Source organism: Bufo gargarizans, chromosome 5 (genome assembly GCF_014858855.1).
Source record: "Bufo gargarizans isolate SCDJY-AF-19 chromosome 5, ASM1485885v1, whole genome shotgun sequence".
Lineage (NCBI taxonomy): Eukaryota > Metazoa > Chordata > Amphibia > Anura > Bufonidae > Bufo > Bufo gargarizans.
Genome location: NC_058084.1, coordinates 241346744 through 241361755, shown reverse-complemented (window position 1 = coordinate 241361755; position 15012 = coordinate 241346744). Strand labels below are relative to the sequence as shown.

Below are 15012 nucleotides of genomic sequence, written 5' to 3'. Positions count from 1 at the left end.
TCTATGGGATCACCACTACTCTGCGCTCTCAGCCATGACAGCCATCTCACGACCAGTGTAGCAGTACCCTTAAAGGGGTTGTACGAGTTCCTATCTTCTCAGTGCTAACCAGAGGCTCTCTGGGAAAGTAGAGGTAATGGCCGTAGCCACTGATCAGCACTGGTAGCAGATAAACTGTCTGGAAGGAAACTGTGTCCTCTGTTCCTGTATAATTACTGTCAGCAGTGATCGGAGCAGCCTAGCTGGTCTCTCTATCTTCCTAGCACTAACCAGATACACTGCAATCTGTACTGGCAGAAAGTGTACTATGTTCCTGTGCACTTATGTCAGCGCTGACCAGTGCAGCATTACTCCTCCCACTATCGTCCCAGCACTAACAAAATACGTGCTAGAATGGTAGAGGGGTGTGCACACCACTGTTTGCAGAGAGACACGTTGCATATATATATTTTTTTTTACTTATTTACCTTACTTGGCAGGACTGGCTAAGGAAGCAAAGGCAGGGACAGGGAGACCAGAAGCAGACTGAAAAGTCTGCCTCTGTATCATACAGTTATCCAGTGTCTTCAGAATTCAGTAGCATGTGAAAGAATGATTTTGCTTTTTGCTAAGAAGAGATTTAACATAGTTTTTTTTTATAAAATGAACATATTTCTCTAATAAATTATATTGCAATAATCACTCACACAAACACACAGCGCATACACATTACAAAAAAAAAAAAAAAAAAAAAAGACAATTAAACTATCAATTGCTAAGAATCCAGTTTAAAAAATGACAACCAATTAATGCATTTGCTGTTGTCACTATTGTAAAAAAGGCCAAGACATAAAAACAGAAAATGCCAATATCGCTAAATGGAAGCAAGCATTTAACAGCTAACAGACCATTAGTTGCATACCTCTGATCATCTTCAATGACCCTGTAAAAATACAAAAAGAAACATTAAAAGTTAAAAATAACCAAACACACACTGAACGGCACATCCCTTTTAACAATTAGATATACTTTTTATTACCCAGCCTCCATGCAGCAACATATAGTATTTATTGTCTACAAAGCACAGAGCATAATAAAGCACCAACAAACAAGTGAAAATGGCAAGAAATGTCAGTCTTAATTATTACAAATGGGTTTATCACTATACGGTATACACTGAAAATGAGATTTTACCTTATTACTTCCTTGCTTGGCTTTTTAGATTTCTTAGTAATTTCTACAGGAGCTGGAAGAGCAACTTCTGGCATAGGTTTCTCAACTGTGGTGTCCTCATCACCCAATATAGCAGCCTGCTGAGAAAAATCCATGTCCTGCATAAACGACATACTGCGCTTCAAAGCTAAAAGCCGTTCCTAGAATCAAAAAAGGACAGAGCAGCAGGAACTTTACATTTCCCTTCATAGCAAAATGTGCTATGATGGATGAATGGATGGGATGGCAATGGTGTTACCTCAGTCCTAAATGTTACTCTTGAATGCTCATGCAGCATGATTTTGTGATCACTATTAACACCAAATGATGCGCACACCAACAAAAAGCTCCCAAATGAAAAGAGAAAAATGAAAAAGTGTCAAGCTAAAAACAATCCAAGCACATGCAAAATAGAAACATTTAAAGAGGACCTTTCACCTGGAAAAACTTTGTGAATTAAGTATATACAGCGGCACTCAGGGTTCTCACTGCACTTACTATTATCCCTGGGCGCCTCTCCGTTCTCCCGTTATGTCCTCCGGTATGTTCGGGGACTTGGTTATAGTAGGCGGAGTCTGCCCTTGTTCTGCTGGGCGTCTCCTTCTCCTAGGCTGTAGCACTGGCCAATAGCAGCACAGAGCTCACAGCCTGGGAGTTTTTTTTCTCCCAGGCTGTGAGCTGTGCGCTGCGATTAGCCAGCGCTACAGCCTAGGAGGAGGAGGAGACGCCCAGCAGAACAAGGGCTGACTCCGCCTACTATAACCAAGTCCCCGAGGACATAACCAACATACCGGAGGACATAACGGGAGAACGGAGCGGCGCCCAGGGATAATAGTAAGTGCAGCGAGATCCCTGGGCGCCGCTGTATATGTCATGATACTTAGTTCACAATGTTTTTCCAGGTGAAAGGTCATCTTTAAAGAAAGAAAGAAAAAAAAAAAACATACAATCACAATGTGTTGAAAAATGTTGCAGAAGAAAAAAAATTAAGTTAGACCTAGCATTGTTCGGACAAGCCCCCAAATTGGCTAAGTCAAAAAAATAAAAATCATACTCCCCTCCATCTCCAACGCCGTTCTCTGCGCCGCTGGTCTGGTCCTCTGGTCGCTGCATACAAATTGCAGCGGTAGCGTGACACTAAAATTGAAGCACTTTTTTTCTTTTTCTACATCTTTTGTGCAGCTGTGTGCAAGGTTTTTTTATTTGCTGTTTTTCAATGGCACTACTTTGGGATTCATATAATTTATATATTTTTTCTAATTTATTATCCAGGGGATATGCAACATTTATTGAAGTTTTCTTTTGCAATAAAAATAACTAATTCTATTAGTGCCAAATTAGTTTTTTCTTATTCACAGATTACTTTTAGGCTCCATTCACACGTCCATAACGTGTTTTGCGGATCCACAAAACACGGGCAGCGGCAATGTGCGTTTTGCATTTTGCAGACCGCACATTGCCGACACTAATAGAATATGCCTATTCTTGTCCAAAATTGCGGACAAGAATAGGACATGTTCTATTTTTTTCGGAAACGGACATGCAGACCCGGAAGTGCAGGTCCGTATTTCCAGAGCCGGGCCACACATCGTGTGGCCCCATAGAAATGAATGGGTCCGCAATTCCATTCCAACAAAATGTGGAACGAAATTGCAGACGTGTGAATGCGGCCTTAAGAAATACAAAATTTAAAATCATTTTAACTGGAAAAAAAAAATTAAAATAATGAATTACATATCCTTTTCTGCAGATAAGTTTTTATTTCATTAAACTAATGTAACATGTTACCTAAAGAAACTCTTTGTTTCTTGGTGTTCTTTTTTTTTTTTCACACTGCCTGTGGTTTCTGACAGAGGCCTTCTCCTCTCTCCCCATTGAGGACACAAAAATGCTTGACCGGTCCAAGGGTCTATATGTATGGGGGGGATCAGGAGAGATAGCTGTGAGCTGAACGAGTTTGTTCGGCTGACGGCACCAGATTTCCACGATACAGCATGTCGATTGGAACTCATTCAGACTCTGTCTATACCAATGTCTGTCCCTATTCAGCTTGCATATATTAGCAGCCCTTCACTGTTTAAGTGAAGGGAGTGCTGCTGACAAATGACTATTGCTATCCCCACATAAAAGATGCGATCAGATGACAAATGTAAATTTATTCATTTGCTGGCTGATAGCTGGGAACTTGGTAATGATTGCGAACAAACATTCTTAGGAAAGTCTGTTCATGCGATCATGAGATAATGTAAAAGGAACTTTAGCTTTACCTGCCTGCTACAAAGGTTATGTGCGGCTGTGACGTAAACCTGAGTATTGCCGACATCTAAGGACCAAGGATATGTTCCTATTAAATTGCTAAAAGGAGTTTCACATTTGCTAATGAAAAACTTAAAATGGATGAGAAAAATAAAAATGGAAATATGCAGATATGCTTCATCAGCTTAATTATTACCTTGCTCATCATCTTGAAGCCCGTGTGTAGCAGCTTCTTTGCCAACTTATAGTAGACTGTCTCTGGGCGGTTGTACGTCATGGCGTTATCACACATAAGCTTAAAATCACCCTGTGAAACAGATGCAATTCAAATATTACTCACATACAGCATTTTTGTGGTCACTGGTATCGTTTGCACAAATTTATTTTATGAAAGGTAGAAAAACAACTTTACTGGTTAGACAATATTATGAGTAATGTTATAAGCTTGTTGGAGTAAAATAAGCCTCTTGATAAAATTGTTGCATCTTGGCCAGCCCGTGATCCATGGAAATCTGTGCCCGCTATGAGCTGGTGAAGATTTCTATTATTAATTACACTAGTGATAAAAAACGGGATTTTGTAAAACTTACCAGTAAAATCTCTTTCTCGCTCTTCATTGGGGGAACTGTGGCTATAGCTATGTCCTCTAGGAGGCGTTGACACTAGATAAAGCTGTTAGCTCCTGCCCTGGCAGCTATACCCCCTCTAACTAGGATAGAGAGCTTCAATTTGTGAGAAGCAGTAGGAGAAGCAAGTAAACCAACGAAACAATGTGGAACAGCAACAATGCCAAGAACCGAACCAGATTCTAACCAGCAACAGCAACAACTGTGGCCGAACAACAATACTGGGTGGGTGCTGTGTCCCCCAATGAAGAGCGAGAAAGAGATTTTACTGGTAAGTTTTACAAAATCTCGTTTTCTCGCCCATATTCATTGGGGGACACAGAGACCATGGGACGTCCGAGAGCAGTCTAACAGGGAGGGAAAAAACACAGAGCCATGAAGCAAGCCCGTGCAGTCAACTAAGAACTGTCGCCTGCAGACCACGTGGCCCACGCAGCGACCATCGATGCACGAGTATGCACCTGGCAACTTCTTGCGAAGATGTGCAGGGAGGACCGGTTCCACCTTACATTACTGTGCTGCCAAAGCGCGATTCCTCCTAGCCCAAGAAAATGCCCACCACTTTGGGGGAGTGAGCCGTGACACCTAAGGGTGGAACCCCGAGCCTGTGCGGAATGGTATTGCATTTGCAGACCGAATCCATAGTGCAATTGCCACCTCGGATGAGAAAAAATGGATTCCGTACGCCGGAAGGGACTGGAGGCTGCCAATAACAGTAACTCCCTGCCTTAGGGAGTGAAGGAGAGGGACAGTGAAGGAAGGACAATTTCTACCTTGATGTGGAAGACAGAGACCACCTTCGGGAGAAAAAAAAGGAATGGGCCGGAGAAACGCCTTATACTTGTGAAGACCCAGGAAGGATTCTCTACAGAGAGCACCCCCAACTCGAACATCCGTCTGATGGATGCGAGAGCCACAAGAAAAAAGAAAAACTACCTTTTAGGACAAGAGCCGGAGAGATATCGCCCCAAGGGCTCAAAGGGAGAAGACTGGAATGCTGAGAGAACTATATTCAGATCCCAGACGGTAAAGGACGGTACGGAGGAACCGTATGTGCGACTCCTTGAAGGAAGGTTACCAAGGGAACCAGGGGAAGCCATGCCGCCAACCAAGACCCTAACTGCCGATGTAAGACCGGAACCTAAAAGAAGGTCAACTCTGAGCGGCAGTGACAAGGGACATCTCCAGAAGGAGAACGAGACCGGCATACCACGCACGACGGGGCCAATCCGGAGCGACTAAGGTATGTCAGAATTCACTCCATCTGATCCTCCGTAGAACCCTGGGCAAGAGAGAAGAAACATGTAAGGAGGGAGGGCCTCCACATCATATGTTTCCAGAACTCCCGCTCGGGAGAGAAGGTGGGGAGCTTTTGTGTAGAAACCGTTAGCACACCCAGACCAATGGAAGGAGTCCCCATAGAAGGAGGGATGTGGAGGGGGCCACAGCCCACCAGTTGGGACCGGAGCGTGCCTGTAATGGAAGGCCACGAAAAGAATACTCCATGCAGATGCAGATGAGGGAAAGTAGTAACATAGGAACTACCAAGGTATGGAGGGTGTCTATGACTCATGATCCAGAGGAGGAAAGGGATAGGGGAAGAATGGGCTAGGTCCAAGCCCATTTCCCATAGATACTGGCACTATACAAAAGTAGCCAAGGATATCAGTTGTACAAGAGTCCATCACCTGACAAAAAACAGAACAGACAGACCCCAAGTATGTAGTGGTATGCAATACTGCTCCCACAGTAATATCCAGTGCTTACCCAGTCACCGCAAAAAACTGAGAGGGAGGCCTGAGACTATCCATAGAAGCCACGTACCATAATGCCCCAGTTTAAGTAGAGCAATGTTAAAAAAACTCTACCTGGAACGGCGCTAAACAGGAGCAACTGCCAATCTAGCGCTATATATGTGCAATGGTGTATGCACTACTACTGATGCGGACAATATAATGACCGACTGGAACAAGGAAGACCCATGGAGATGGGAGTCTCTAGGACACAAGTGATGCTAGTAAACCCCCTGAGCAGACAGAGGAGTTATAATCATGGCCAAAACCAGCACCAAACAAACATGATGAAAATAGCCACCGTACCACTGGCAGCACTCATATAGCACTATAGTAAGAGTACCGGGCACCATCGAGTACCCACTGTTGAATTGCCGTATCTGAAGACATTCAGTTATTCGCCCGCTAGTGGATCACTTGCGAATGGGGGGTAAAGCAGGGAGGAAGCACAGTGATGTGTGACACACTGGCTACGGGAGGATAGTGCGACAGTTGGACCGTATCCAATGGTGGTGCAATTACCCTACCTATGGAATGGAAGGAGTAATGCGTACGGAATACTTAAGCCAGTGGTAGGGAGAATACCCCACATAAGAAGGAGGGTTAATGCCCATGGCGAGAACTAGTGCATATAGCGAGTCCTGTACCCTGTGGGAGTGCAATCAACACCTAAGTAAGGGGGTAATGCATACAGAACACCCTGTATCCAGTGAGAATGTCATCCTGCCCCCTGTGGAAGGAGCTAATGAATACGGCAGGTACTGAACCCAGTGGAGATGCAATTTCACCACCTACAGAAGGGGGAATGTATACGTCCGGCACTGAAATCAATGTCATTGTACTTAGTCCACCTATGACAGGGGACAATGTATAAGGTCAGTACTGTATCCCAAGTAGTACAATTACTCCGCCAAGGACGGGGTTAATGCCTATGACAAGTGCTGCTTGCCACCGTAGACACAATCTTAGGAGATATCTTCAGATTCACGTCGGGGTCCGAAACAGCGAGTCGTCCCCCCCTCGGACGGACCCTCCGTGAGAAAGGTTGCACCTAAGTGTGACCCGGGGAGGAAAGGAGAGGGTGTGGAGATGTTCAAGGAGAAGATGACCTGCTGTCAGGATTCGAACCCATGACCGGCCATGTCCCAGGCGGTAGCTCTAGCCACTAGACTACCAACCCTTCTGGACTTTTCCTTCTACTGAACTCTTTGATCTACCTTGTTCCAGCCTTGCCTTGTTAATCTCTGTGATTCCTTGCACCTGCTACTTCCTCTTTATAAGCCCAGCCTCTTGCACCAGATCCCTGCTGGTTATTGTTCTTCTGGACTTGATCCTGCTGCATCTACTGCTGTTCCTCTGTTGCTTCTGCTGCCAACTCGACTGCTGCCGACCTCGGAATTATCCCCGACTACTCTTCTGCTTGTCCCTACCAACTGAACTGCTACCACCGTACCCGATCCGGATTGTCTGACCACGCTCACTGCCGCCTGCCCTGACTCACCGCCTGCCAACCGGTTACGCCTCTGCCTGACTTCCTGCAACTACAACCTGCCTGCGGTCCTTGCTACTGGGCTCCCACCTCCAGCCAGCTGTCCTCTGACTCAGGTGAGCCTGTAGGATTGTAACACCTGCTGTGGTCCACCCCTCAGAATCTCATCCGCCAGGCAGATGCGGATTGCGTACGTGGAGGCTTAGCTGCCAAACCACCCAGGGGGTGGAATGGAAACAGAGGTCCTGTATAAAATTGCGGCGGCTAAGAATCATCAACCAAACGACCCCAGTGGGTGGATTGGGAAGTTCCAGTTGTCACCCACTGGAAGTGCGCAGGTGGGAAATTATCAACCAAACGACCCAGGAGGGTGGATTTGGAATCCAGAGGTTCTCCACTACATGGCACAGGTGGAGAATTATCAACCAAACGGCCCCGGAGGACGGATTGGGAATCCTGCGGAGATCCTTCACTGAATTGCGCAGGTGGAGAGTACCAACCAGACGACCCGGAGGGTGGATGTGGAATACCTCAGCTGTCCTCCATGTGATGTACGAAGGTGGAGAATTATCAACCAAACGACCCCGGAGGACAGATTGGGATCCTGCAGTGGGTCTGGGGATTCCAGAGGTTTTCCGCTGTATTGAGCAGGTGGAGAATTATCAACCAAACGGCCCGGAGGACGGATTGGGATCCTGCAGTGGGTCTGGGGATTCCAGAGGTTTTCCGCTGTATTGAGCAGGTGGAGAATTATCAACCAAACGGCCCCGGAGGACGGATTGGGATCCTGCAGTGGTCCTTCACTGGATTGCGCAGGTGGAGAATTATCAACCAAATGGCCCCGGAGGGTGGATTGGGATCCTGCAGCGGTCCGTGACTGGAGTGCGCAGGTGGAGAATCACCAAACGGCCCAGGAGGGCGGAATGTAATGCCTTATTGAAATTGCACAGGTAGAGAAATATCAGCCAAACGACCCAGAAGGGTGGATTTGGAAGACAGAGGTCCCCTATTGAATTGCACAGGCAGAGAATCATCAACTAAACGACCCGGGAGGGTGGATTGGGGATGTCACAGTTGGGCTGGTGGAAAACTTTCAACCAAAATGACCCAGAAGGACGTACTGGGAAGTCAGAAGTCCTCTAGTGAATTGCGCAGGGGGGGAATATAGACCAAACGACCGTCAGATATCCTCCTTGATTGCGCAGGTGGAGGGTTGTCAGCCAACAGCCCCTGAGAACGTATTGGGAATCCTGCAGGGTTCCCTGTATTTCGCAGGTGTACGCAGAAGTATCGACCAAGCGGCCGAGTAGGGCAGATTTGGACTATGAGAGGTCCCCCTGGACAGAACAGGGTACGGGCCCAGTCTGTACCGCACGGTCATGATATGTGCTGAGGGGGCTGGGACCCGTATTAAATGCTCCCTTTTGATGTACCTTTTTTTTTTTTGTATGAAGGTTACTTCTATAGTAAGAGACCGCACTTATAACCAACCCTTAGATGATCCAGTGCAGGGCTAAGAAAAGGCTGGCCAGGAAGGGTTAAAAAGTGCCTGAGACAGGGGCGGTGCTCAGCTGGCTTCTGGGGGAGGGGAGCAGCTAGGAGGGAGAATTCGTGCCAGTCCACCGCCCCCCGCCCCCCCCCCCCCCCCACACCAGCAGGGATACGTTTTGGCCTAGTCTTGCAAAAACGTGGGCCTAAATTTGCACAAGCAGCCGACCAGGTACACTGCCGGATGGCCGGGGGAAAAAAGGAGACTGGAGCGGGGAGTGGGCGCATCGCCCCCGCCGGCCAGGGGTGCTCCGGGAGGAACGGAGCGTGCCGCCGGATCCACACTCCACGGTAATCTCCCCCGCAGCCGGACCGGACGAGAACTCCGCTGCCCGAGTCGTCCGCGATATGCAATTCCCAAATTAACCCCTTTAGATCGGCGCACATGGCCCCCGCTCCGGCAGGGGCGGAATATGAGGAAGCTGCCCCAACTGGATAGCGGGGGGAGGGAGCCTCTCTCTCCCTCCCGCTGTAGTTTGAAGTGGCTCACCAGCGTCTATTAACCCCCTATGAGCCGTATCGCCGGCCCAGAAGGGGAGTGAAAGGGACAGATTTAGGGGTGATGATCCCTATTCCAAAATAAGAAGCAGGCAGCCCTGTGCCTTGCTGTATCCCCCTCAGAAAATCCTGAGCTGTATTGTTAGCTCCATTGGCCCCAGGGGATCTATGCCAGGAGGAAGGGAGGGAGGGAGGAAGAAGAGGTTAATACTTACCTAGTCCCATGTACTCACCTCATCTTCTGTCCCGCCGCCATCTTCACTCTTCCTCTGTTCCAGCAGGGTCACCCCTTCAGCTACTGGCACCGTAGTGGCAGGACGCTGGAAAAGGGGCTTAAATGGGTGACCCTTGTGCTGGCGGGATGCAGGGGAGCAAGGCTGCCCTGGTCCACCTTGTCTTCTGTGGGGGAGGCAGCAGTGCGGGTGAGGTCTTGCCTCCTATTGACACAAAAAAAAAACTGAAGCTCTCTCTCCAGGCTGGAGTGGGTATAGCTGCCAGGGGAGGAGCTAACAGCTTTTACTAGTGTCAACGTCTCCTAGAGGGCATAGATATACCCACGGTTTCTGTGTCCCCCAATGAATATGGACGAGGAAAGGATTTTTTAAAGGTAAGAACAACATTTTATTTTTCTTGGTCATGCATTGGGGAAAAATGTCTTGACCTTGGGAAGCTCTAGAGCAGTCCTCAAGGACGGGAATAAAGCTGAACATGGTAGTGGAATTCTGGCTCTGGGCAAGAGGCGATAAAGACAGGCAGTCCGAATAATAAGTTAATGGTTGCCATAAGCGATTTTCTATCAGATATTGCCCAAAACCTAGAGACACGTCACCCATTATGTATACGCATGTCCCTGAAGTGAGGGAGATAACACTGAAAAGGCATTTTGGAACAGGTGATCGGATAGCTGGCGGGTCACAGGAAAGTAGAGATCAACTGTGCAATCTTTTCTTATGGATAAAGGGAGACTAAAGCAGGGTTAGTACCAAACTGTGCTCTCACCATGGGTCGCCCTGATTTCCCGGAAATAGCAAGTCTGCCTAAAATGGATTTAGCTCAGTATCTGCAGGAGGGATATAGTTAAAGGGAACCTGTCACCAGTTTTATGGTGTCCTAGCTAAGGGCAACATAAATAAGTGACTGATTGTCTTAGCAAAATGCTGGGTCACTTTCTTTAATTTCTGCCAACATCTTGTATTGAAAAGCTCCAGTTGATAATGATGAGTCATGAATATTCATGAGCTCCTGACTCTCCCCGCCTACCTAGTGCTGAATGACAGTTTGTTTCCATAGGAATCAGCAGCAGGTGGGCAGAGGAGTGGCTATAGCTCCAAATTAAATATACGCTGGACTCAATGACATCACGCCGGACTCGAATCAGCTCATTAGCATGCGGAATGCAGCATCTTTGTGTGTATATTATGAGGTAACCATCTGTCACACCAGTAAGTGAATACATCTAAGGTACTTTTTAGTAGTTAATGATTGTATATAATTAGTTAAATTATAATCAAATATCCACATGACAGGTTCCCTTTAAAGAGGACCTTTCACCTTTCTTAACATGACTGTTTTACTAGCTTTATGAATTCCCCATGTAACAATTCTGGAGCGTCTATTCTTATGGCTCTACGTTGTGCCATTCCTTTATTATTTCTACTAGAAATTATGAATGAATTGCTAACAGTCTGCACTAAGGGTACAGAGGGGTGGTAAATTGGGGGGTGTACCTGCACAGTCTGAAAATGGCACCACTGATGGATAGAATAAGTCTGTGCAGGGACGCCCCCCCCCCCCCCTCGGTACCCTTATTGCAGACTGCTAGAAATTCATTCATAACTTCTAGTAGAAATAATAAAGCAATGATACATCATAGAGTCATAAGAATAGACGCTCCAGAGTTGTCATTACATGGGGAATGCATGAAGCTGTTAACACAAGCATGTCAGGAGTAGTGACAGGTCCTCTAACACTTTTTGCGACTTCATGTCGCCTAACATCAGCAGCTCAAGACTGTGTCCTCCGATGCAGATGTTTGGTTCCAGAGTTTAATCTAACAAATTTTACTAAATATGCACAAATGCCAAGTCCTTATGTGCAGGTTTATATATGAGCATCTGCATACTGTAAACTAATGACTAATGGTTCACATACCTTAAATTCTGTGATTGACTTGTACTCGTTTGCAGCTATTTTATCTTTCATAGTACTGAAATCCATTGGATGTTTTATGATCATAAAATATCCAGGTGCAATTTGATCCGTGACAGGAAAAGCAAAGAAACCATGAGGATCTTTCCTAAATGTAAAAAACAAAAGAAAAAACCCTGCATAAATTAACAAGAAACAGAAAAAGGAGATTTTTGTATAACTTACCAGTAAAATCTCCTTCTCGCTCTTCATTGGGGGGACAGAAGAACCGTGGTATAGCTATGTCCTCTAGGAGGAGTTGACACTAGTAAAAGCTGTTAGCTCCTCCCCTGGCAGCTATACCCCCTCCAGCCTGGAGAGAGAGCTTCAGTTTCTGCACAAGCAGTAGGAGAAGCAAGCCAACCAAAGAAAAAAACATGGAACACCAGGATGCCAAAAGACCCAACAGGGTTCTAACCAGTAACAGCTACAACTGTCGTTGAAAAACAATACTGGGTGGGTGCTGTGTCCCCCAATGAAGAGCAAGAAAGAGATTTTACTGGTAGGTTATACAAAAATCTCCTTTTTATATTGGGGGACACAGGAACCGTGGGATGTCCAAAAGCAGTCCATAGGGAGGGAAAAACCACAGACCCATGGAAGCAAGCGTCCCTGCAGGCATCTAAGAACTGTCGCCTGCAAGACCACGCGGCCCAAGGCAGGGACCGCTGATGCATAAGTATGCACCTGGTAAATTTTTGTGAACGTATGTAAGGAGGACCAGTAGCCGCCACAACTGAGCAGCCGAAGCACGATTCTCCTGAGCCCAAGAAGCACCCACCGCTCAGTGGAGTGAGCCGTGACACCTAAGGGCGGAACCCTGCTCCGGGCGCGGTATGTTACAGAGGTGCAGACCAAATCCAATTGCCACCTTGGAGGCCACCAATCCCTAGCGATGACCCTTCTGAAGACAAAAAGGGGTTCCGTACGCCGGAAGAGACTGGAGGCTGCCAAATAATGATCGGAGCTCTGACAACGTCCAATAATGTAACTCCCTTCCGTAGGGTGTGAAGGGGAGGGACAGTGAAGGAAGGGCAATGTCCTCATTGATATGGAAGTCAGAGACTACCTTCGGGAGAAGAAGGAATGAGCCGGAGAACCGCCTTATCCTTGCGAAGAACCAGGAAGGGCTTTCTGCAAGAGAGTGCCCCCAACTCGGACGCCCGTCTGATGTATAGCCACAAGAAAATACTACCTTCTAGGACAAGAGCCGGAGAGAGATCTCCCGCAAGGGCTCAAAGGGAGAAGACTGGAACGCTGAGAAAACTATATTCAGATCCCAAGGCAGTAAAGGATGGTACGGAGGAACCGTATGTGCCACTCCCTGAGGAAGGTTTCCATGGCACCAGGGAAAACAGAGTACACTGGAAGCCGCCCCAGGATAGAAGCGCCAACACCTGACCCATCAAGGACAAAGGGCTAAACCAACTCCAACCCTGATAGTAGAAAGGATAGGATCACGGGGACAGAAAAACAAAACAAAAAAAAAACACCGGAGTGAGGGGATGTCCCGACTTTCACAGAAGCCCAGGAAGGACCAACAGGTCCTAATAGATCCTGGGCGATGCAGGCTTCCTGGTCTGAATCATAGTGCAGATGACATCCGCCGAAAACCCTCTCAACGCCAGAAAGCGCGGTTTCAATAGCCACGCCGTCAAACAAAGACCCTAAATGCTGATGTAGGACCGGACCCTGTGAAGAAGGTAGTCTCTGAGCGGCAGTGACCAAGGGATGTCTCCTAGAAGGAGAACGAGGTGGGCGTACCGCGCGCGACAGGGTCAATTCGGAGTGACTAGTATTTGTTAGAATGTCCTCCAGATGGCGTTTTCGTAGAACCCTGGGAAGGAAGGGAAGAAACACGTAAGGAGGGAGAACTCCCGCCAAAGAGAAATCAGGGCGTCCACGTCACATGCTTCCGGAACACTGGCTCTGGAGAGAAGGTGGGAAGCTTTGTGTAGATACCGTTAGCACACACAGACCAATGAAAGAGTCCCTGTAAAAGTAAGGGGTGTGGGGGGCGCGCCACAGCCCACCAGTCAGGACCGGAGCGTGCCTGGAATGGAAGGCCACCAAGCGAATGCCCCGTGCAAATGCAGATGAGGGAAGGTAGTAGCGTAGGAACTACAAGGCATGCGGGGTGGCTATGAACCATGAGCCAGAGGAGGAAAAGACAAGAGAAGGATAGGTTAGGTCTAAGCTCATTCCCTGTCTGAGACCGGCGCTATACAAAGTGGACAGGATTAAGTGGCAGTACAAAAAAAACTCCGCCTGAGGGAAGCCAGGCCAGGGGAGTCACACTGTATTGCTAGCCCCATACCCCAGTAGAGGAGGGGGCCACCCACAGAGGCCACCGAATTTAGTGCTAAAGAGTCCACCGCCTGACAAAGCTGTACAGTAAGAACACAAGCATGTAGTGGTAACGCAATACCGCTCCCACAGTAGTAGCCAGCGCTTGCCCAGTCAGTGCAAAACTGAGAGGGAGGCCTGAGGCTATCAGTAGAAGCCACATACCATACTGCCTCAGTTAAGTAGAGCTAACCTTAAAAAACTCTACCTGGAAGGGCGCTGAACAGGCACAACTGCCAAGCTAGCGCCAAGGTAGTGCCCCTACCCGAGGGGGACGTCCCACTGCAGCGACCACGAACTCAAGCATTAGCGAAAAAACTGCACATGTGGAGGAGATCAAGCTGTAGCAGTTAAACCTGAGTGCCAGCATAACCACTGTCCCAGAGAAAGGGGAGTGGTGGATAGAGAACACGGATTCAGTGAAACACTTGACTCGCTAGAACGTACTCACCATATACAGTACAGACCAAATATGTTTGGACACACCTTCTCATTCAAAGAGTTTTCTTTATTTTCATGACTATGAAAATTGTAGATTCACACTGAAGGCATCAAAACTATGAATTAACACATGTGGAATTATATACATAACAAAAAAGTGTGAAACAACTGAAAATATGTCATATTCTAGGTTCTTCAAAGTAGCCACCTTTTGCTTTGATTACTGCTTTGCACACTCTTGATGAGCTTCAAGAGGTAGTCACCTGAAAGCCGGAATTAGACTTACCGGTAATTCATTTTCCACGAATCCACCATGACGGCCCAGAGAGATTGACCCCTGACCTCTGTAGGGGCAGGAACAGAGATAGGTTTAAAAGGACCCCTCCCACCACCATTCACCAGTGAGTTCCAGATTATAGTGCTACAATCACCAGTTTACAAGTGAGACAACTCAAAGTGTTGTGTTTTTTTTTCCTTGGTATTACCTCATACCAAAAGTTTTTTTTTTTTAGGGCGGGATATCATGCCGTCATGGTGGATTCGTGGAAAATGAATTACCGGTAAGTCTAATTCCGGCTTTCCACTTCACCACCATGACGGCCCAGAGAGACGTAACAGATTATATACGACTTGGGGT

General features: G+C 47.2%; 1 protein-coding gene across 8 annotated transcripts in view; it reads right to left on the bottom strand.

Moving 5' to 3' along the window:
• BRD9 (bromodomain containing 9) overlaps positions 1-15012 on the bottom strand; it is a 71606-nt gene that overhangs the window by 43196 nt on the left and 13398 nt on the right. For 5 of the 8 annotated variants that reach the window (XM_044294123.1, XM_044294117.1, XM_044294120.1 and 2 more), the window contains exons 5-8: positions 11553-11697; positions 3644-3754; positions 1174-1292; positions 902-922 (exon numbers count right to left, since the gene is read on the bottom strand). In XM_044294123.1, the coding sequence (XP_044150058.1) occupies positions 902-922; positions 1174-1292; positions 3644-3754; positions 11553-11697 (396 nt within the window). The remainder of the gene's footprint in view (positions 1-901; positions 923-1173; positions 1293-3643; positions 3755-11552; positions 11698-15012) is intronic. The other 3 variants (XM_044294119.1, XM_044294124.1, XM_044294122.1) reach the window with 1 other exon arrangement.